At 35.9% G+C, this 21894-nt stretch overlaps 3 protein-coding genes across 6 annotated transcripts in view; 1 reads left to right on the top strand and 2 right to left on the bottom strand.

Annotated features, from left to right (window-relative positions):
- Nucleotides 1–12313, top strand: part of LOC117205853 (TNF receptor-associated factor 4) — a 39506-nt gene extending 27193 nt beyond the window's left edge. For all 4 annotated transcript variants that reach the window (XM_033444628.1, XM_033444627.1, XM_033444626.1 and 1 more), the window contains 5 exons: nucleotides 8022–8126; nucleotides 9405–9566; nucleotides 10138–10455; nucleotides 10546–10806; nucleotides 10921–12313. In XM_033444628.1, the coding sequence (XP_033300519.1) occupies nucleotides 8055–8126; nucleotides 9405–9566; nucleotides 10138–10455; nucleotides 10546–10806; nucleotides 10921–11274 (1167 nt within the window). In that variant the 5' untranslated portion in view covers nucleotides 8022–8054 and the 3' untranslated portion in view covers nucleotides 11275–12313. The remainder of the gene's footprint in view (nucleotides 1–8021; nucleotides 8127–9404; nucleotides 9567–10137; nucleotides 10456–10545; nucleotides 10807–10920) is intronic.
- A 16-nt stretch (nucleotides 12314–12329) lies between these two features.
- On the bottom strand, nucleotides 12330–13504 carry LOC117205856 (probable DNA replication complex GINS protein PSF2). Its single transcript, XM_033444632.1, has 4 exons — nucleotides 13007–13504; nucleotides 12829–12937; nucleotides 12604–12771; nucleotides 12330–12528 (listed from the first exon to the last, which is right to left on the bottom strand). The coding sequence occupies exons 1-4, from the start codon at nucleotides 13249–13251 to the stop codon at nucleotides 12484–12486; spliced, it is 567 nt and encodes a 188-aa protein (XP_033300523.1). The 5' UTR covers nucleotides 13252–13504; the 3' UTR covers nucleotides 12330–12483.
- A 624-nt stretch (nucleotides 13505–14128) lies between these two features.
- Nucleotides 14129–20874, bottom strand: LOC117205851 (adenosine receptor A2b-like). Its single transcript, XM_033444623.1, has 4 exons — nucleotides 19529–20874; nucleotides 16696–16907; nucleotides 15782–16252; nucleotides 14129–14882 (listed from the first exon to the last, which is right to left on the bottom strand). Exons 1-4 carry the CDS (start codon nucleotides 19995–19997, stop codon nucleotides 14508–14510), a joined length of 1527 nt encoding a protein of 508 aa, XP_033300514.1. The 5' UTR covers nucleotides 19998–20874; the 3' UTR covers nucleotides 14129–14507.
- Between the last annotated feature and the right edge of the window lie 1020 nt (nucleotides 20875–21894).

Here is a 21894-nt window from a genome sequence, read left to right as displayed (position 1 = left end):
CAGCTCGTGGAGTAATCAATGTTGAGGATCGTTAGTATTGTGGAAATATTGCTTCTAGATTAGTATAACGTAAAGGTAATTATACGCGTATATAATTAGAAGAAATTTAGGTATATAATTATTTGAGTCGTAACGTACAATTTTAAATCAACAAAATTCTAATTGCTTCCCTTCTTTTCGAGGATTTGTAGTTCGTCTAAACACAGATGATGGAAAATCGATGGTAGATAATTTTCAGTAGTCAATTCTCTGAACGACTGTTATCTTCTCTGCTTATTTACGTAACTATTGGAACGGCCGTTGATATCTCCAACGACGCTGCGTTTTAACGCACAGCATGCACATATATTTGTTTTAGTTGTCGAGATTACGCGGAAAGACAAAGTGATAGATCCTCCCTGAGCTGAAATTACAGATCAGAGTGAGCCATATAACATTCGGTTGGAATTTAAAAGTTTGTAGATTTCTATGGTTCGATAAGATAGCAGAAAGGCGTGTTCGAGATATGAAAGGCTATCGGTAGCGTTTTTACTCGGAATTCTATCATTCGAACATTCTTCAACACAGCATCGGTATAATGTTATAATCGAAATACACTCGCTGAATATATACGAGAAACAAAGTACATACATATGTATTTATTAATTCATTAGAAGCGATAAATAAACTTATGGAAACGAGTCATTGTCTTTCTTAAATTGAACATTAAGGTACACACCGTAGCTTGCTACGTGTGCCTGATTAGTCCGTCTCATGCAAGGCTTAAGTATATCGAAGACAGTTAATTACTTATGAACATTTATTATCAACCTAACGAAACAATAATTTAAAAAATGAATTCCGGAAACGATCGTGAGATTGATTTGTTCTTTTTTTATTACAGTATTATGTTGAAACGTTATTGTTCTTTCCAAGGAGAATCATTTCGATGGCATTACCGACTAGAATTAATACTTTCCTAGTGGAGGAGGATACTAAATCATTAAACCGAGGAGCTGCAACAACTATTTGGAGAAACCGGTCCGTTTGAAATTAAAATGGTCTCGTTGAAATTCTAGTTGTGGTCGTTCACGGGTCGTGAACTCTTGGAGCCCTTAAATCCCACGTTACAATTCTTCGTTCGGTCTGAAAGTCGTAGAAACAAAGAAACGAATGTCCCATTTTTCTAATACCGAGAGAGGTATCTAGCAGGAGAAATGAAACTTTCTTCTTTCCACTGACTTTCCTCGTTTCAGTAAAGAAACCAGTGAGTCTGATCTTAATTGCGACGATCCATTTTATGTGTGATTCGTATTTTAAAGCATCGTAGAAACAAACAGAATTTCGTTTCTTTTCGACTCTCTCAATAATCAAGTTGAATTATTTATTTCAGTTCGTTGCCTTTTCCTATTATCTTCCAATGAAATAACGCGTTCGACGAAGATTGAAAAAGGTCAAGCTTCGTTGTGTTTAATTTTTTAATTTACATTTAGAAGCAGAAATTTTGTTTAAAGAGAAGAAAAACATATTTGACCTTGTAAATAATCTTGATAATATCTTGTCTATACTTTCTCATCATATATTTATCCAGCGATACATTATAACTAAACAAACAGAGCGATAACTAAACAAACCTTTGAATCAGTATCTTCTACAATACAATTTATCATCCAATGCTATTATCAATAATCTCAACGACTTTGTTAAATACTACAATCAAATCGATAATGCTTTCTACAAACAATAGATTTCGTAGGGTTCGCAAAGTACGTAGATACGCTTGCACCTGTGAAAAGAGATTCGCAAAACAATTCCAATCTGAAAGGATGGTAACTAGAACGAAGGACATTCCTGGAAAAAAAACGGGACATGACATCGTGCGAAATTCACGGGTCACGAGAATTACTCGGAAATCGTAGAGTGCCATCCCCACGACCGCTAATTTATGGGATTCGAAGTGTTGCCGGTGTACGGCCGAGCCCAGAGACCATTTCGTGGCCGACAGGAAGTTTTCCTTTCGCACGCGATCGTGTCTTGCTCTGGTCTGTGTGATCGATCCGCAAATAGCTACGGGAAATTTAAATTTACCGGACGATTCGTAATCGTTGAACTTTTGCACATCTCGATCACAGAACGCAGAAATCTATATCATTCGCTTGCTTCGCGGAAGAAGATATTGTACGAGTCTATTCTATGCAGAAATTTTAAGCTATCTCCCGAGGATAATTCATCGTATTTTTAAAACACGTTTCGAAAGACAAATTTTTAATTATTTTCGTTATTATACTATGGAAAGAACGAAAGAAATCTATACAAAATACATATTGTTTTTTTTTCAAATTATACAAATATCTTCTTAACAAATTTACAATAATTCTTGAATCAAATACCCTTTAACGAGTAACATATTTAAATTGATATCAAGTTTTGGTATTCAAGTGTATCCATTTGATCGATGGTCTAAAGTTTGTACATGGTATTGTACGTGTACGTATATTGATTGCGATAGTTAAAGAAGCGATTTGTAAATCGTTGAGATGTGATTTCGTAATGTATCATTCATAGCGTATAATATTGCAGAAATACTAATTATTGCGATTGAGTGAGAAGTTGAGAAATTCTTTGTTTCATCCTGTAATTTCATGCTTCCTTTCTCATTTTTATTTTCTCAATAAAAGAAACAAAAAGTTTCAGGCTAAAAAAAAATTTAACCGTTGCAAATGTAATTTTCACTAAAATTTGTTTCACTGATAATTTGATAACCACAATATTTTGCCTATATCGAAATAGCGAGTTTTGCGAAATCGATGAAATTTCTTCACGGTTTCGAAACGGATCAACGGGAGCAGGAATTCGGAAGATTCTATGTATATGTTAATCCTTGGTCATCGAGTTGTCAAGGTCGCGCGGTTTCATGCCGACGGAAAAAATGAGATTCGCCCGTTGGATTCGAAATGCGTAACCGTCACATCCATGCATCGCTAATATCAGCAGAGGATTTTTCGAATACCGGACACTCTCGTCCAACTGCTTTCCGTTTCATTAAAATACTGCAAGTTCTTGTCCGATGTGTTGGTCCTCCGATACTTTTCCTCCAACAACCGAAACGATTCCTATCCTACACTTTTTAAAACCTCTTAACATTTTGAGAAACCCTCGACAATAATATAACGATTCTTACCTATTTCTGGCCAGAATTCTTTATACGTAAGATTTTGTTTAAATTTCTATCGAAAATTCGTTTCGAAATGTAGATAAACAGCCACGCACAAAGGTGAAGTACCAAAGAAAAATACCAAAGTGATCAAACACATCGAATTTGCAAAATTCCAAGGATCTCGAATATACGAACGATCGAACAGATAAATCAGAATAATGGAAAACGTTGATAGACAAATCGAGGCGAATTTTTCAAGGAAATCTAACTCTTATCTTTCATTCGTCGATATTGGAATAGGGGATTTTCACATGGCGGACCGGGTTAGAAAATTCCTGCAGGGCCGCGGAGATGATGGTCGTCCTCGAGAATAAGTGGAACGTACGCGAAGATCGTGTCCGTTATTTCGCCGTGACGTCACGACGACTTGTAACCGCTGTAACAGCGCCATGGAGAGAGACTAGCAGTGATGTCAGCCTCGCGATGCTCCATGTCGGTATTCTAATTCGCCGATCACAGCGTTATGGTGTTTCCTGGAATAAAGGACATCAGCCAGAGCCTCGAATCCATTTGCATTCGTCTGTTCGTCGCCGTTTGTCCAGTCAGAGAAACATCGTTTATCATTGGTTGGAAAAAAAAAGATGCGATCAAGAGGATTTCTTGAATCATTGTATCGGTATTTGATATTTCAAGACGCATCGTCGTATTATCGAACTTTCGACCTTACGTAACCGACGCTTTCGGTAATACGATTTTCCGTTGCTGTTGCGCCGCTTAGTTTCCCTGGTGAAAGCACCGTCTCGTTTTGACGATATTACGGAACTTGCGCAACGCGAGATCGTTGGCCCCCGCGGCTTAATTGGCAGCTCTTTGTTTTAATTAACTCTCCGCCGGCCTTCTTTTCGATTGTTTCCAACTCTTCTTAATGGCACACGCTCCACCAACGAGGTCGGAGTCGTGTCATACAGAATTATTATCGTGCCAATTAAACGTAATGCACCAAGTTCACTGCCAGAAAGCCAATTTATCAGTCTCTATTTAGACTCGTCGCAGAAGACGATCTTTCTTGCTTAAAGACGTTTGTTTTAAATATTAATGGAAAGTCACGGTATCCTTGATAGAAAATTAAAAATTCAGATTTCAATAGGACGTTTACGAAGGAAGGAAGGTTCGTCAATTTTGCAATAAGAAGCGGTAGACGATGAACGAATTGTAATGGAGGAGATCGAAGTGAAATGAAGCCTCGATCACGGTCAGCGCAAGTGTATTTTTATTCTCGATATCATGATGCGGTCGGTGTTCTTATGTCTTCGTGTTCGTTCTTTTTTTTGTTTTGTTCTTTTCTTGCAATCTCCAAGCTGAAAAGGTAGATCTGTCTCTTCCATTCCCGGCGGTGTTTATATCTCAACGGCAGTGGCTGGTTGCGTTAGATTCCTCGACCTTGCCGGTCGTGCAGGTTTCAACTCGCAGGCATCGGACCTCCACATCTATACCGGGTGTACCTGTGTGGAAATGTTTGATTCCAGGTTGAATGAATACTTGTTTTGCAGGAAATTGCGTTTGTCAGTTCTTCTTGAAACTGCCATTAAACAGCAAATTCAGAATACTATCGGATATCACTGTTATACGAACGTTTCCCAGAATATCGAACTTCCTTCGCAAGAACAGCAAGAAATGAAATAAATAAAATTAATTGTTAGCGTCGTTGTAGTAATCATGCCATCGAAGAACAAATTCAAGATAGTATTGAATGCCATGATGTAGGAATAGATACGAGGATTAAATTATATCCCTGAGAAGAATGGTCAAAGATAAAATAAAATCAACGGCGCTATCGATTTTACAGCAACGTATCAGAACTCGAAACACGTATTAATAGAGGCAATAATTATTTCCACGCACGACGTAACGCGTTAAATTTATTCTGGTTCCTTGCCTCCCGCATGGTTCTCGGTACGGGTTCACCTCCTGCATCAGGGTTATTATTGAACATCGCTATTTCCGAAAACCGTCACGACTCCATCGTCAGTTTGCCGTGGTCGACAGTTCTTCCTGGAAGAAACAACGTGGCATGAAAATTCTAAAAGGATCGGAATGCCGCCGTCTCCCATGTTGTGTTGCATCCATGCCACCTTTGAGCTCGGAGAAAGTCTTCCACGGACGGATTTAGATTTATTAGACAGTTGTTACATACTGTCCATCGTTTATTTTCCCGTGTATTTTCAGCCGTTTTATCGCGCGTCTATTTTATACGTGTAACGCATCCACTAAGTGTCCATCGGCTAACGAGTTTAACTTCGTATTCAGATATAAAATTCAAATATCATTATTTCAATTTTTCGAAAATTCTTATTTTGATATGGAAAAAAGCTGTATAAGAGTCGCACATTTTTCAGAGTAGTTCAGTTATTATGGAAATGTAGAGTTATTTCTTTCATGCGCGCTATACGGACATTAAATTAGCATTGCGAGGATTTAAATCTACGAAAAAACAACGTTGACATAAGCTCTTAACAGTAGCTTACCAAGCTTAGCGACATAATAACATGGGCAACCGATGCAGAGAGCAAATTCTGACGCAGAAAAATTATCCCTATAAAGAATTGTGATTTGTCGACACGAAGAAACTATATAGATGTAATGTCAGTGATTATGTGAGTGATAGCGAGCTGAAATTAGATTCGCTAGAGCGTAATTTTCAGAGCACGAATGGAACAGTGGTCGTTGTAACCATAAAGTACCATTGATGGAACCGTTCGGACGCTAATGGGTTCATCGTTTAGCATACAAACAATGGAACCATGTATTTATCGGTAGAGTCTATCATTTAAGCGGCATCGTAAGAATCGCTGACGAGAAATTACCAGCAGCGACTTAATAATGAAAGATTAGGTAACCAATTACATACATTGTTCTATAGCCAATCTGAATTCCCAATGTGTTTCTATGTTTCGTGGCACGGGTCTGCGAAGAAAGTTTGGTCTATACGAACTAGACCCAGTGAACTTCATCGATCGATACTTGAACTCTTTTGCACAATAATTTACTAATTAATAATATCAGCGAATTAACAAGTTACAAATTATAAATTATAGACTCCTCTATAATTTATAACTTAACGATCTTAAATCGAATTATATTATCAGGTGATTTGTAGTTTGTAAAAAATTTGTGACGTTGCATTTGGTTTGTTATCGAGCATGTCACTTTCTAGTAATTAGCAAATTGTAACTTGTATAATTTGCTAATGGCATTACGTAATTCGATTGTACAGGAGCGCTCAGGATTATCTACAGTGGTTGGTGAAAATATTTGGTCACTTATCACGGAAGACTGAAAATTTCTCATACAACACGTTTAATATATTCACAAAGATTTGTTCTGACTTCGATGAGCCTAATAGTGTTCGGTGTCAACGATAAAATAGTTGTCACATAGTTTGAGAATACGATTCGCAAACTCGAGACTTGTTCGCCATCCTGTAATTCTAACTAGTGTTATCAAGAGTAAATAACTTGTCGTATACACATGGAGTTTGTAGCGTTAATTCTTTGTTTGAAATCTGTTATTTACGTATTTCGCAGACCTCGAGTTACAAAAACACGAGTTTCGAGCTTTATTCTTCGCAGAATGTAATAAGAAGGAGAAGGAATTATTTGTTGTTATTATCGAGACATTTAAAGGTACTCGTATTATTTTATTTGCTGTAGTTTATCTGGAAGCTTTAAAAGGAATTATATTTACTGCACACTTGATAATGTATATCAATATGGCGAATATAGTAAGGATAAAAGGAAAGGTTAATTATCTATTATCGTTATTGGAAGAGTTAAGGATGCTACATAGTACGTACTATTTTGTTTATAGTTTATATTACTTCAAAGGTCTGGGAAGTAATTTTCACAAGTATCTGATAACTTTACTGATACCGGAGACCAATGTCGCGAATATACTAAGAGAAAAAAGGCAATTATTATTATTGACAGGCTCGAGAATATAACATATCCTATTATCCTATTTGTAATTTTTATCACTTTAAAGATTTAATATTAAACTTCGTCAAATGCCTGATAACTTACAGGATTACCCGTACGATTGACGAATATAATCTAATACGATCAAAAACGATTTAATTCTCTACTCTACTAAGTGAAATGGAATAAGCAGAATAAAATATCGGTATTTAAAATAAAAAATATTCAACATTAATTATACATGACTTACGAATCTGTAATATTACCTTGTATCGAAACCTACAACCAATTCTTCTCACAAAATTCGACGATCCCGAGGAACGTCCGGACTACGTGATCCACTATCTCGACCCTTATCTATCTTTACTATCTACCGATTATAAAACAGTGTTCAGGAAGAGAATTCACTTAGATCAAATCGTACATGTGAAACATACCCACCCAGGTGAAATGTAGGTTCCGAACTCTACGGTGAAGAGTCGTGTCGCTGAAAATTGATTACCATATTTCATCGTGGCGGTAGTTGGAATGCCACACGGCTTGTTTATGGGGTATGAGACCCGGTGCACACTCGTTTCGTAGACAGGGCCGCCTGGTAACGACTACCTGTTACCCAATTAATCGCTACCCACGTTCTAAGAGGTCCAGTTCCACTCGACCGTAGCCTTTGATGGAAACCAAACAATTCAGGAACCTATTCGTTTATGTTGCAAAAGGTCGGACGCAATTATTCGATTCATTGCTTGCTGGATACGAGATATTCCTGGCGTTGTTAAAAGTTTCGTGTTTATCGACATGGTTTCCTTTGTTAAATTGAAATAATTCGATAGGTGTGCTTTTTTGAATGGAATAGCGGACGTTAGAGAATGGAAAGGACAGTAGATAAGATCTGTTCTTTTTGTGTGTTGCAGAATTTCCAGGACCTGGAAGCTGAGAAGGCAATAATGGGCTCCATTGTGTATTGCATACATCATAAGGATGGCTGCAAGTGGTCCGACGAACTTCGAAAGTTGAAGGTAACGTTATATTTTTCTTTCCTTTTTTGTTAGTTTCGATGTGCGTACCACAATTTTTACGTTTTATATGGTAAAGACGGTACTGTATGTTGTTCAGATAATCGAAGAGTTTCGTGAACAAAGGGCTTGTAGGTTCCCTATTTTCGAGCAAAATTTTCTAGCTAAATTTCTATGAAGCTTTTATTCGTGTTGAGAATATAACAAGGACAAATTCTTTAAGTTGTTTAGTTCTAGTTTTCTGGTATTAATTACGTTCGAATTGGTAATTATTTAAGAAAGAAAAAAAACTTTATAGTAATCGAAAGAATTTAAAAACTCGAACTAAAACCTTCATAGCTAAAGTATTATACAACTAAAAATTTCGCCCTACGGGTTCTTCTCTCAGAAAGCTCCACGACTGATACGTAAAAGTATCGAGACTATCTACGGGTCTTCTAATTGTTCTTTATAAAATTACTCGAAATTTTGGATGTGTAAAAATACGTTCTCGAGATAGTTTCATTATGCATTTCTGATCTTGAGCGACCTTGCGTTGATAGGTCGTTGAACTGGTCCCGGCACGGTTAACTCCCACACAGCTTGCGGATAACTTGTGCTGGTTTTCCGCTCAATTATAAGAACAATTATCGGCTCTTTTTACCGTCATTAACATATCAATTCTTACATGATCTCTTGTCAAGTTACGAGTTAAAAATAGTCTATATATGCTATAAATGGCTATAAATGGCTTCGCAGTTCTTTCTTGTAATCAGTAATGGGAAAATCCCATTGTCGGAAAACATTATAAAGAGTTACAAGATTGACCTCGAAATAAATGTGATATGACTTTTTAATAATTCTACTTACACAAATTATGTTAAATTTTTTTGCACCGAAGTACAAAAAATTTAGTAATTAGAAGTTAGAATCAGCAGAATTCTATACTTTTAAGAATCATCGGAAAAACTTTCGAAAAAGTACTCTAAAAATTCGAATTTATTGCAGTATTAAGAAATATCGAATAAATTAAAAATTAGAACCAAGCACATTTCAAACGAAAGAATTCCCCATATAATTCTCACAGAAGAAATTTTAACCTACATATATTAACATAATGATTTTACACGCTACCGTAAACGTTATTACTATTTCTTTAATCTCCGGTATGCGGTTCGTTCACCCGAGTTTCCCCGATTGTCGCAATACGAACATAAATCCGAAGAGAACGATCCGATCGGAGTAGAAGGAATGCGCCGTTCAAGTCTCACCGATGTAAAAATCGCATTATATCCTGTTTAGGCTCACCTGAATACCTGCAAGCACGACGCGGTCCCCTGCAGCAATAAGTGTGGCGCGATGATCCCGCGTGTGCTGATGGAGGACCATTTAAAGTACACTTGCGCCCAGCGGCGAGCACGCTGCGACTTCTGTGCCAAAGAATTCACCGGTCACACGCTCGAGGTAACCGCCACTGCATTAATTAGAAGAATCGCGATCGAGTGCCAGCCGTTAACTGTACTATAGTGGGAACGGATGCAAGCGAAAGCACCATGAGTTCGAACGAAATTTCTCGAATTCTTTTTTCTTTTGTTTAATATTCATTTAGTCATGGATGAATGATTACAGTGGCTCACGAAAGTATTTGAACTTTCATAGAAACTTCTTATGAACATATTATGCGTGTTATGCGAAACATTCTAACGAAGTCTTATTAACATCGTAATGAAGCGCAATTATCATAATTATATTAGCAACGTTTGAAGCCAATTTAAAAACGTACACAGTAGCTACGAGATATTTAATCCAGGTACATATAATTCACAGAAAAATATTTATATTATTCATTATATTAACAAGTTACTATATTCAGTGAAAACATCTTTAATACTTTTATATACACTTTCATTGTTACTCCGTATTTATTATAATTTAGCTAGTATTATTTCAAAATTTTCTATTGTGTGTCTATATATGTCTATAATTTAATCAACTATTTAAGGATATCGCTAACGATTCTGCTCTTTATCTACAGAAACACACAGGGACGTGTGGCTATGAACCACTCTACTGCGAGAACAAGTGTGGCATGAAGGTGCAGCGAAGGCATCTCAGTCAACACAAGTTGGGCGAGTGCGCGAAAAGACTGGTGGCCTGTCGTTACTGCAACAAAGAGTTCGTTTTTGACACACTCGGTGCTCATCATGCCAAGTGTGGCCGCTTTCCAGTCGCTTGTCCACACCGTTGTGAAACTGCCGTCTTACCAAGAGAAGATCTCGAAGTTCACTTGAAAGATCACTGCACTACACACCTCTTATCTTGTACTTTCAAGGATGCTGGCTGTCGTTTTAAGGTACATCAATTTATTGCTTTATATTACATTCACTTTCTGTCTCTTTTCCATTTTATAAGATTAATATCAAAATACTATTTTTTGTCACAGGGAAATCGATTTTCGTTGGACAAACATTTGGAGGAATCAGCAAAGATGCATTTAAGCTTGATGTGCAGTGTAGTAACAAAACAACAGCATCAGATAACCAGCCTGAAATCCGCCATTAGCAAACTATCGTTAAATTACACGGGCACACTAATATGGAAAATTACGGATTACAGCGCTAAAATGTCCGAGGCGAAAGCCAAGGAAGGAATGGAACTCGTCAGTCCTCCTTTTTACACTAGTCAATATGGTTACAAGCTACAGGTAGGCAATACTTAATATTGATTCTATATTGTTTTCCTTTAATCTAAGTTTTAAGAACTCTACTATACTACATATACTTACTTACTTACAATGTAAAAATATTGAATATTTCAGGCGTCAGTTTTCTTAAACGGAAATGGAACCGGCGAAGGAAGTCATATTTCAATATACATAAAGATTCTTCCCGGAGAGTATGATGCTCTGTTGCGGTGGCCATTCTCCCACAGCGTGTCCTTCACCATATTCGACCAGACGGTGGTCGCGGAAAAGGCATGCAATATCGTAGAAAGCTTTATACCGGATCCAACATGGAAGAATTTCCAGAGGCCCAGTCGTGAGCCCGATTCTCTCGGTTTTGGCTTCCCAAGATTTCTCTCTCACGAAATGGTGAAGAAACGGCATTTTGTCAAAGATAATACTATGTTCATCCGAGTAAAGGTCGATCCTAGCAAAATAGTTGCTGTCTGAAAAGATAACATCGACCCGTATTTTTATTAAATACGTTGTATCATACTAACTCAATTACTATCGTTCCACGTAACACATTTAATATTGTTACGCCGCACACACATGTTTCTTGACATGGTTTATACGTATTTTTTACTTTTACACGTATCGTCAGTCCAGTAAACGATTAATGATACTTGATATTTATTAATTGTGTACTTGGTGTGATAGTTCGAAGTACTTTACATATGAAGCGCATGGTACTTATATCGTTACACTGAAAGTAAACTAATGTAGAATTGACTAAAACAAAATAGAAAGCAATAGCGACTTACAAAACAAAACGACTGCTGTGCGAAACATTTGGAGGATCTAAATTCGGAGAATTATTTGAATTTTTATTACGAACAGAGTTTTGGTTTTGGCACATTGATATTTACGTTAACTACCCTTTATACATAATTTTGAAGATTTTAGGATATATTAATAACATGACAGGCGATCCTCTAGTTATCTGAAGCGATATGTCTCTCAATTAAACGAGAGCTGATCGAACATGTGTACATATATCGAACACCGAAATTTTGTAAGTTCTCACTTGTAGCATCAGACCCATCCTATGACTGCAATTCCCAATTATTTCCATCTTTTATTTTGTAACATACGTTTCCACATTTTCTACACTGGATGATTCGATTTACAAACTTAACACGAGATTGGAGGTTGCAATTTTGACTGAAATTTGAGTAGATCAAATTTTTCAGCACATTAGGTTAAACCGGTCAACGTTAAGTTTGTTAAAACGATATCTACCTTGACAATTCAAATCAAAGATTATTAAAGGACTGTGTATTATAAGCTTAAGAGATGTAAATATTGTGAAAAAAAGAAATAGCGCCGAAGGAGATGCGAGTTAATTAGTCGACAGATCTACCGATGTAAATATAAGTTTACTTTATATTAGTGATAATGAGAAATTGTGATTGAGATGCTAGTGACTGTATGTAATGATCTAAGAATAAGAAATAATAAAACTATTATATCGCATTCATATATTACATACTATGAATATATTATTTTATTTCCCATTTTCTTTATTTCGTTACACGAAATCAACAAAAATGCATTATAAATACTTCATATCAATACACAATATATACATGTATATTTACAATCTAGAAATTACGATAGATTATACATGAAAAAGAAAAACATCATCTAGTGATCAGTCTATTGTGATGTCCCACTATAATGAGATTGTGTCAGTTTTCCATCCTAAAAAATATAAAGTTTGCTTTAGAAAGCATAAAAAAGATTTTCTTGTAATAGAATTATTATCGTATGAGGTACAGATATGGTTTGTATCCTTAGCATTTGATCCAGAGCATGTGGCAATAATGGACGAACACTGTTGATTTCCATGGCAGTTAAATGGTCCAGCTTAGCGTGTAAACCTTCGCTTTTAAGGAATGCATCTATTGATGTACGGAGCTTTGACATTCTTATGTCCCATATATCCTAAAAATTAATTAATACATTAGCATTAAAAGGTATACTTACATTTATATTTATTACCTTCACTGCTGTTTTTATTCTGTCCGCATCAGGTATATCATCACTACCAACATTCAGTAAAAGCTGTGCTTCTTCCATGTAATGATTACTGGGCATTTTTATAAACAATCTAAAATAACAATTTATTTATACGAAAAAATATTTTATCATAAGGGATGAAAGAAGCACATTTACTTACTTGGATAACTTTTCTTCCTCCTTCGTCTCATTTAAGCCATCAACGTCCATCCAGTCTTGATTAACGATTCGACACTTTTGTTGCTGCTTCAGGTTTACAGCCAACCAAATCGGAACTTTCACAGGTAAACCGGCTCGAAAAGGGCCCACAGATCCCGAAATTAGATGAATCATGTCAAAACTAAAATTCGGCACAATGGTGACTAATTCTTTTTCACCGAGAAATTCTACTTCACTCGGATCCATCGTTCAGCGTTTAATATTTTATGATAAACAATGTTTATTAAATAAATTTTAACATCTTCCAAACAGACTCAACGTTGCATCTGATACGACAGTAAGACTAAGTTTTGGCGGGAAACTTGCGTACGCAGTACCCTTCCATGTTTGAAACGCTACCTGTTGCTCGCTACGTTAACTTCGGATGTATGTAAAGCGCATGCACGATATTAATTCGATATATCGAAATTCGGAATTAGTTTCAACTAAGTTCTGTTCGTTTGGTCAGTTTAGCGATCCATTTGTAAAAATAATGCCTTATTTAAAAAAAAAAAGAATATTGTACGTTACAAAATATGTTAAACCAAGACAAAGACTTTTATGCTGGAACTATTTAATTGTCAGGTAGTATTAGGTTATTAGACAATAGTATATTTTAGTGGATATAGATGATTATTTTTGTGACATTTATTTAGACCGTTGTGTGATACACAGAATGTGGAATGGACATTAGCATATAGGCTGTTTTAAAATAACTTTTTAATATTTGAAAATTCAAATATCGGTTCCCTTATCTACTTTGATTCGTTTATATGAGATTCACATTTCTATGTTTAACATACATTTCACATCATTTTCATGCAAATTACGTATCCATCATATGTAATCTGTATGAGACTGTCGTTTCCCATTGTAGATATGTTCGTGCAGATATGTTATATATTTATTCGTGTCTAATTGTCATTAACAATGAATTTATTATTTGAAGAATATATTTATTTTGTTTTCGAAATAATATTATTCATAGTCAGTAGAAATGATTATTAATTTTTCAGTTTCTATATATTCATTATAATTTATTCTAAAGAAATGTCTTTTTTTTTGGATATACACTGAAATTTCATTTAATTACCATTGATCACCATTAAAACAGAAAATGTAATCTGGAAATACGCTCAGTCAAATATTCGGTGCTTTAACAAAACTTAATGCAATACAGTTTCTTCGTATTTTATATTGAGTATTAAATAATATCAGGATTCAGATTATTATACATCGAATTATAACACACTAAACACCAAAAATACATCACGTTTTGTAAACTTATTATTAACACCTTATTTTGCAATTTCAATGATTTATTTATGGTAGAAGATAATTACCATACATCTTCTTATCGTTAATTTATTATCAATAGTGAAATTGATATCCACCAATTTCTAATTGAATCGAGATTCAATTTTGATTAGTTTATTCACGATCAGAAATGCCGAAGAAGTTCATCAGCCTTTGTCTTTATTTTCCATCAGTTCCTCGTCCAGTTTTTCGTGAACGGATTCCACGTGATTTACATCTACTTCAATGACGAAGATAGACGCCGGTGGCGTCTCCTCGACGTGATCCACTTCCGCCGGAAGAAGCGGCATTAAAGGTTTGTAAGTCTGTAATTCCAGTGAGGTAATACGGGGCGATCTCGGGGTGATTCTGTCATTTCCAAAATTGTCACTTTCATTTCGCTGCAGATCGTTGCTGTTTTGACTCGCGTTGTCATTTTCCTGTCTATCACTCGAAGAGCTTGATGTGTTTGCTACATCGTTTTCTCGAATCGTAACGTTTCGAGGGCTCGAGAATGATCCTCTAGATCTAACGTCAGTTACCTGTAATTAAAATTCGATCGATAAAATAAGATATATTTCCAATAATTTTCAGGATAAAATGACAATCTTATCTCTAGAAAAATTAATCGACTGCAGCTGTAAAGGCCTGATAGCAGGGATTACTAAATAGTAGATTTTTAAAAATCAGTGGATGTTTATGCATTTGGGGGAAATTTAATGGTGCAAACATCTACAGAATGCATATAGCATCCAGACATATATATAAAATACTCAAAGTAGTACACTTATTATAGCGTGTATGAAGAAATTTCTAGTTATTCTAGTTACGTTCATAAGAGACTAATACAGGTAGGTCTCGATTAGTGCGAGTAGTAAATCCCAAAAATAGATTACGTTATTCGAATTCACATTATTTGAATATTTGAAATATAGGAATTGGTTCTAATTTAAAGAATGTATACAATAAAAATTGTTAAATATACCTTTTCATATATATTTCACTAAATTATAATGGCACAAACATGATTATTATTTCTCAAAGTATTTTAAGTTGGTCGCACTTTCTTCTGTTTCTTTGTATCTTCGTATATGTGGCGATAAGCCAGCAGTACTTTGTTCGTGCCTCTGTTAAGTTGCATACTTCGATCCATGTTTGGATCGGCATCCGTAATTTTTTGTTTCGCGTCGCGTCATGACTATAAAACAGAAGAAGTTCAGAGACGATTTACGCATCGTCTCGACGAAACAGAAGTTTAAAGATAAAGTTAAAACAAAAGACTAATTGTTTCCATAGTTGTACCGGATGAGAATAGACTTGCAAACCTCGCATTAAATGAAAACCTCGCATCATTTTATAATTCGCACCAAATCGAATATCGCACTATTTAAGCTCACGTTAATCGAGATCTACCTTTAATTAAAAATCAATCACACCGTACCTGACGCAGTAAATCCGACCTGATAACTCTTGTAGACGGCGGTCCACCTGTTTGCCTCAGGAATTGTCTCTGGGAACCAACCAAAGAGCCACGATCGTGAATCACGCTAACTACGCTAGATTTCACGTCACTGTGCGGAAATAGAAGTCTCCACATGAAATTCTTAAGCGCCGCACGGAAGTCCTTCAGATGGTAAGCGTAGAGCAATGGATTGCCAGCTGAGTTCAAGTGCGACAGGATTATGCAAAAATTCATCAGGACATCGTGCACCCTACACCTTGGACAGAACGCCATCACACAGTTGATGGTGTAAAGAGGGAACCAACAAATAATGAAAAAGATCACGATTCGCGATAGATTTTGCGTCGCCTTCACTTCACGCTTCCTGGCGGCCCCAAGTAATCGCAGCATGGTTCCAGTTGTCTGGTTTCCGGTACGGCGACCCGGATTCATTGTTACAATTTGTTGCAGCTGCAAGAACATGTAATAATAAATAATATAATTAGAGAAATATTCAATATATCTTTTTCACGAGAATTCATCGGATGTAACGTGGTAACTCTTCTTTAAAATAGTAGAGGAAGAACGAATAATGCACCTCTAAAGTAATTTATAAATGAAATTCTCAGAAGATTATATAAATGAAAGCCACAATCGTTTATTCTCAGCACCATAATTACTTTGTCACCAAGAAGATCGCTTTATTTAAGAACTGCAACCGACGAAAAACCAGATGAAGGTATTTAAGAAAAATGACGGTGCACAAATTTGATAAATTAAAGAAGATAAATTTCGAGGGTCGGCAAACTGGACCTTGTCTTCGCTAATTCATTGTCCTGTTTGCACACCGTATATCCGCATACTCACACTAGTACGCATATTCTGCTCGTATATTTACGGTAAAAGTGTCTGACCTGCTTTACGACCACTCGGTATATATGGGTGTAGAAGGCTGCAATTAATAGCGCGGGAAAGATGATCGTGGCGAAGTACAGGAACACTAAGTAATCGTAATCCATCACCTCGGTGAAGATGCATTTCTCATTGGATTTCTTGCCCGCGTTCCAACCTAAAAGCGGCAGGAAGCCGACCAATGTGCCAGCGATCCAACACACACAGATTATACCTAAAAGAACGGAACCATCTTTTAATCTTTATATGTTTGTTTCAACTGTTCCAGATGAATTATTATTAGGTAATATGGAAGTAAACACATAAAGAAGAGATCACTGAAAATGTTTAAAATTCTCATCCTTACAGTTTTTACCGAAGACCGATTGTATGGAACGGTGATATATGTATGCAGCAAGGAGAGTGTTTTGGACAAGAAATAGAAAGATTTATAGAGATCCCGCTATAGAAGAAGAGAATGAAAAGTCGGTCAAAGGAGTCGATGATAGACGTGCATGTGAACGTTATCGATTGGAAAGTACGGCAATAAACGCACCTTTTCCCCTCGTTGGAGAAATGGTATCAGTCAGTGGGCTCGTAATTAAAATCACTCATACCATAAACAGGCGAAATGCTTAAATTAATCATGGCTAGGTAGCCGGGCAGTGAAATGAGAAACGTCTGATCGTGTCATTAATTTTTTCACGAGTCTCTCCGATCCTTCGATGCAATTTCGCGCGTTTTACGTGAATTATATTTAACAAACGAAATTTTCTAACGCTTTCTTATCAAAGTCTGATTTTAATGAATTTCTATGTTACTTCATGTTTCTCCATGAAATTTATTTAGAGCCTCACAGTTTTCCTTTTTCATTTCTCTTTCTACGCATATGTACTTTTTCTCTGAGGCAGAGAAATGCGATTTCCATCAATTTCGTCGCAAGGAGGAAGGAAAATCCTTTGGGAAATCGGGCGAATGGATATGTGATATGTATTTCATACTCTATGCTATATGTTAACATCATTGAAATGCACCGAATGCAGGTGGAATTTTTTCAATTACTCTACTAATTACATAATTATCGTGGGGATTATATATTACGAAATCAATACATTGTCGTATTACCTACTTTTATGAATGAGGAAAAATAACATACGCAAAGAGATATTCTAAAAAACTATTATAAAAGAAAATACGTTTCACTTTAGAGAAAAAATCGTTTCTTATTTACTATAAGCTACTAACTAAAGTTACATAACAGTTTTTATATAACGTAATTACAAAGATGAGAATTTTTATAAAGAACAAGTATATTGATGCTTAAATATCCCAAGTATACTAAGAAATTCACTAATTGATCGCAAGTAAGAAATTTAATATTTAATGCATCGATTAACTTCAAGTTAAATTTCTTAGGAATATGCACGACAAACTTCTACTATATACGTTATTAAAATATGCGCAGGGAATACCACCTGTTGCCGTCTAAAGTGCATTCTGTTGCATCTCATCGATTCAGTTCCACGGAGGATTATGATGTAATTTCTTTGGGAAAATCAGCGTAAGTGATACAAATAAACACATATTAATGTAAGATAAAAGAACTTTCACATATATTCACCGTAATACTACAGTGAAATAAAGACCAAATCATGGTAACGATGGTCTATCTGCACAATATTGTCTAATCAGCATTGTCACTATTTGATGTCCTACATTCTCGTAGAACAGAACGTGATAAACATATGCTACCATGTGTAGTTACATATTATACAGCAATAGAAATATAATTGTCATTTTATAAAATTTCATATGTTTATATATACGTATTTGATTTCAAGCAAAGTTCGATGACTTAAAAATAGCTTGGAGCTTTTTGTATTTTAAATTATGATAAAACGTATTGTCTAAAAAACAAAGAAGTCTACCTTCGATGCCCTTAAGACTATATGTCGTTTATTATTCAAAACATTGCAGAACATTGAAGTACTTTTTACACGCGAAGTACTTTTTACTAGTCGTTTCGGTATAAGCTGTATATTTTGCATAAACTGAAACATTCGATATTTTATGTCCATTTTGCATAAACTGAAACACTCGATATAGATGGAAAACAAGGTTCGAAATATGTGAAGAGTTGAATAACAGGTTCACTCGAACAAACAATTTCGCAAAATATAATTACGTGGTTTGTGCCTCGGTGTTGTTTTATCGCAGCTCGATTAAATGGTTATGCGTTTCATCCAGAACGCTTCTAAGAAGAGGTGATTTTAATTGGATCATCGGATTGTACAACAGTAACGACGTAGCTAACAATTACTCGATTTACCCTTGCGTTTCTTCGAACTTTTACCGAGCTCACTCAATTATCGACTCGTACTACTTGCGCATCGACGATTCCGTTCACGGTAAATTTTCTTGTTTATCTTCAAGAATTATCTTCGTTCATTATATCGCACACTTATATCGTATTTGTAAAAACAGACAAAACAGAATCTAATATTTTTAAAAAGCGTATTAAAGCGTTATAAAACATTTCTGATGATTGATAGATTTTTTTTTTAATTACTGCGATTAATGTGGATGTCCTGAGAAATGCTTTAAATTATTATGCGTATTCATGATGAAATTCATCTGCTGACTTAAATTACAGAAATTGTAAAGTAGAGGAATTTCTTAACTTAGAAACTCATTTACTAACATTTAATAAAACTACTTGAGAAATAATTGCTAGTTCAAAAATTTAGAGACTCAAAATTGTTAAATAAACGAATCCTTATGAGTTTAAAAATGAAACCAGTTTTAGATCATTTATTATAATATTAGTTCAAGTTCGTCGTCCTCATTAATCCTTACCTATGGCAGTTTTAGTGCGTACGGTGCGCGAGTATCCCATGGGATGAAGTATCGCCCAGTAACGATCTATGGACACCGCTACCAGACAGAAGATACTGATCGTGCAGAGGACGATAAGCACTGAAACGGTGAACAGGCAGGCGTGTAAATTCGTCGGTAAACCGATGCTGGCCAAAATGGCGAAAGGTATAGCGAACAAGCCGACCAAGAGATCGGCCGTGGCTAGAGAGATGATGTAATAATTAGTTCGTCGACGAAGTTTCCTCTCTTTGCTGAAGACTGTGATCACCAAACCGTTACCAAACACCGCACACACTGCCACCAGGATCTCGCAAACTGTATACGGTAGATTGAGTTCCGAATGGGTCGACGCATTCACCGCTCTTACAGTCGAATTACTAGCCAACTCGCTGGCATTTGATGGAAATTCCATCACGATGAACGCTGATACTCTGAACGCAATCGTCATCTACCCTCTGTCGATCTGATCTTGATGATTAACTTACTGCTACATTTATCAACGTAGTTTATCGAAAGAAATGCAGATTATCGAGGAAAATGGAGATTGTAGAGATAATTTTTTGGCATTTTTATATAGTTGATGTTTGTTGATGTATATCAAGTTGATGACTCATTAATATTCGTTTGTTCTTCATCGTAGGTTTATGTAACGAATGTGGTAGTAAATGGAAATCGCGTGACTAGCGGATCTCTTAGTGTTTTTAATGAATCCCCTTAATTTCTTTGTACGGAATATCCATGATGCTCGATATGTCACGCGAGCACGTTCCTTGAATACATCTTACTTTCTTAATGTGAAGAGGACGTAAATAGCAAATAGCATGTCAACGGAATGAAAACGAAATCGGACATCTTCTGCTTCCTTTCTGTTTCGAGAATCTTTCGAGTCACCGTTAAGAATCGTTCGATGACCATGTCACGCTCGATGGTTGACAATCGATCTTATTTTAAGAGAAGGACATTGACACGTACGGGCAGACCGGAAAAGGGAAGCATGGTCGTTTATTTGTATGGACGTGCCGCGATGATTAACGATATTTATATCACTTTTCACGCAACGAGCTTTGTCTCTATCGTGTCGTTTAGTAGTACCTACTAATTTACTTGAAATGCACAATTCTCTGATATATATCTCTAATAAAACGCGTACGATTTACGATTCTTATCGAGGGCAAAGAATAAATCAAAAATTATACAAAGTACCAAGCCTTCTATGGCTATTTTATTATATTTTATTATATTTCCAAGTAGCCAAAAATATCTGCCTGAAAGTCATAGATCAAAAATCATCATTACGTTAATACTTGCATTCCTCGATCTTCTTTCCAAATGGCCACAAATAGATTATGTATAACAGAAAGCTCAATACGATATATTTAATAAGACTTAAATTCTCGTTACACTCGTCCAGAAGTAATCGAGCTTTTCAACTATGTTTCTAGGTAATTTAAGATATCTCTGAAGATTCACGTTTTATCAAGGAACAATGAATCGTCCATTGAGAAACAGGATTGCCGGAAATCTCGAGATTGCGAGCGATCGAGTTCATTAAGTGGACATTTCGAGTCCAACCACGTTTTGATCGCGTACTTGCGAAATTTATTGCAAGATACGACCTTCCGGCGCATGTTCATCAGGAGGTAATTCAACTTCCACCGGTACGCGTGCCTTTGATTATGTCTGCAACTGTATTCGGGTCAAGCATGAGTTTTTATTATAAGTCTAAAAATCGAATCTTCAATCTTCAATATTGAACAGTTTGGACTTGGAGAAGTTCTTTTACCGGTTTTTCAATTATCCCCATCCTCGTCCGCAGAAGTTGACGAATCTTCTTTTCACTTCAACTGAAATCACCAGGAAAGAATGGATGCGATGGATAGTAATTGAACCGATTAGATTCTTGTTAACTTTCTCCTTCGGTAGACAATCGAGCGCAGATATCGTTCCTATTAAATGCTACTTTATCTTTTATTTTCCCTTATAAATTTAATCTCTCTTAGAATATTCCTAAAAGTATCCATTTTTTGTATTTATTTACCAAACTTAATTTGCAATGAGGAGATTGCGAGCGTGTCAGCCTTTTCATCTTCAGTGTTCACAACAGTTTTTTTCGACATACATTAAAATGCATAAGTTTTCGAACATACAAAGGGTTCTTCTTTAGAAGCACTTCTTCGTTTCCTAACATCTGACTCAATGTAATATTGCGGAATATCTTTTATTGCCTGAGTCACAGTGGTGTAATTAAACTACTGGTCCTCTTCAAGAACAAAAACAGATTAAACTTTTAATTTCATGGCGATGTGACGGTGCTATCTTCGGGGAAGTTAAACTTAATGAAAGAA

Source organism: Bombus bifarius, unplaced genomic scaffold (genome assembly GCF_011952205.1).
Source record: "Bombus bifarius isolate JDL3187 unplaced genomic scaffold, Bbif_JDL3187 scf7180000007996, whole genome shotgun sequence".
Taxonomy (NCBI): Eukaryota; Metazoa; Arthropoda; class Insecta; order Hymenoptera; family Apidae; genus Bombus; species Bombus bifarius.
Note: the sequence above shows the minus strand (reverse complement) of the source record. Positions and strands in the feature narration are given on the sequence as shown.

What these genes read in the sequence shown, in the direction of transcription:
- LOC117205856 (XM_033444632.1), bottom strand. Translation starts at nt 13,251, where the DNA reads ATGGATCCGAGTGAAGTAGAATTTCTCGGTGAAAAAGAATTAGTCACC. An exon ending in GAGGAAGAAAAGTTATCCAA is followed by an intron (nt 12,938 to 13,006) that starts GTAAGTAAATGT and finishes TTGTTATTTTAG; the next exon opens with ATTGTTTATAAAAATGCCCA. An exon ending in TAAGGATACAAACCATATCT is followed by an intron (nt 12,529 to 12,603) that starts GTACCTCATACG and finishes TATATTTTTTAG; the next exon opens with GATGGAAAACTGACACAATC.
- LOC117205851 (XM_033444623.1), bottom strand. Translation starts at nt 19,997, where the DNA reads ATGACGATTGCGTTCAGAGTATCAGCGTTCATCGTGATGGAATTTCCA. An exon ending in ACGCACTAAAACTGCCATAG is followed by an intron (nt 16,908 to 19,528) that starts GTAAGGATTAAT and finishes CCGTTCTTTTAG; the next exon opens with GTATAATCTGTGTGTGTTGG. An exon ending in ACCGAGTGGTCGTAAAGCAG is followed by an intron (nt 16,253 to 16,695) that starts GTCAGACACTTT and finishes ATGTTCTTGCAG; the next exon opens with CTGCAACAAATTGTAACAAT.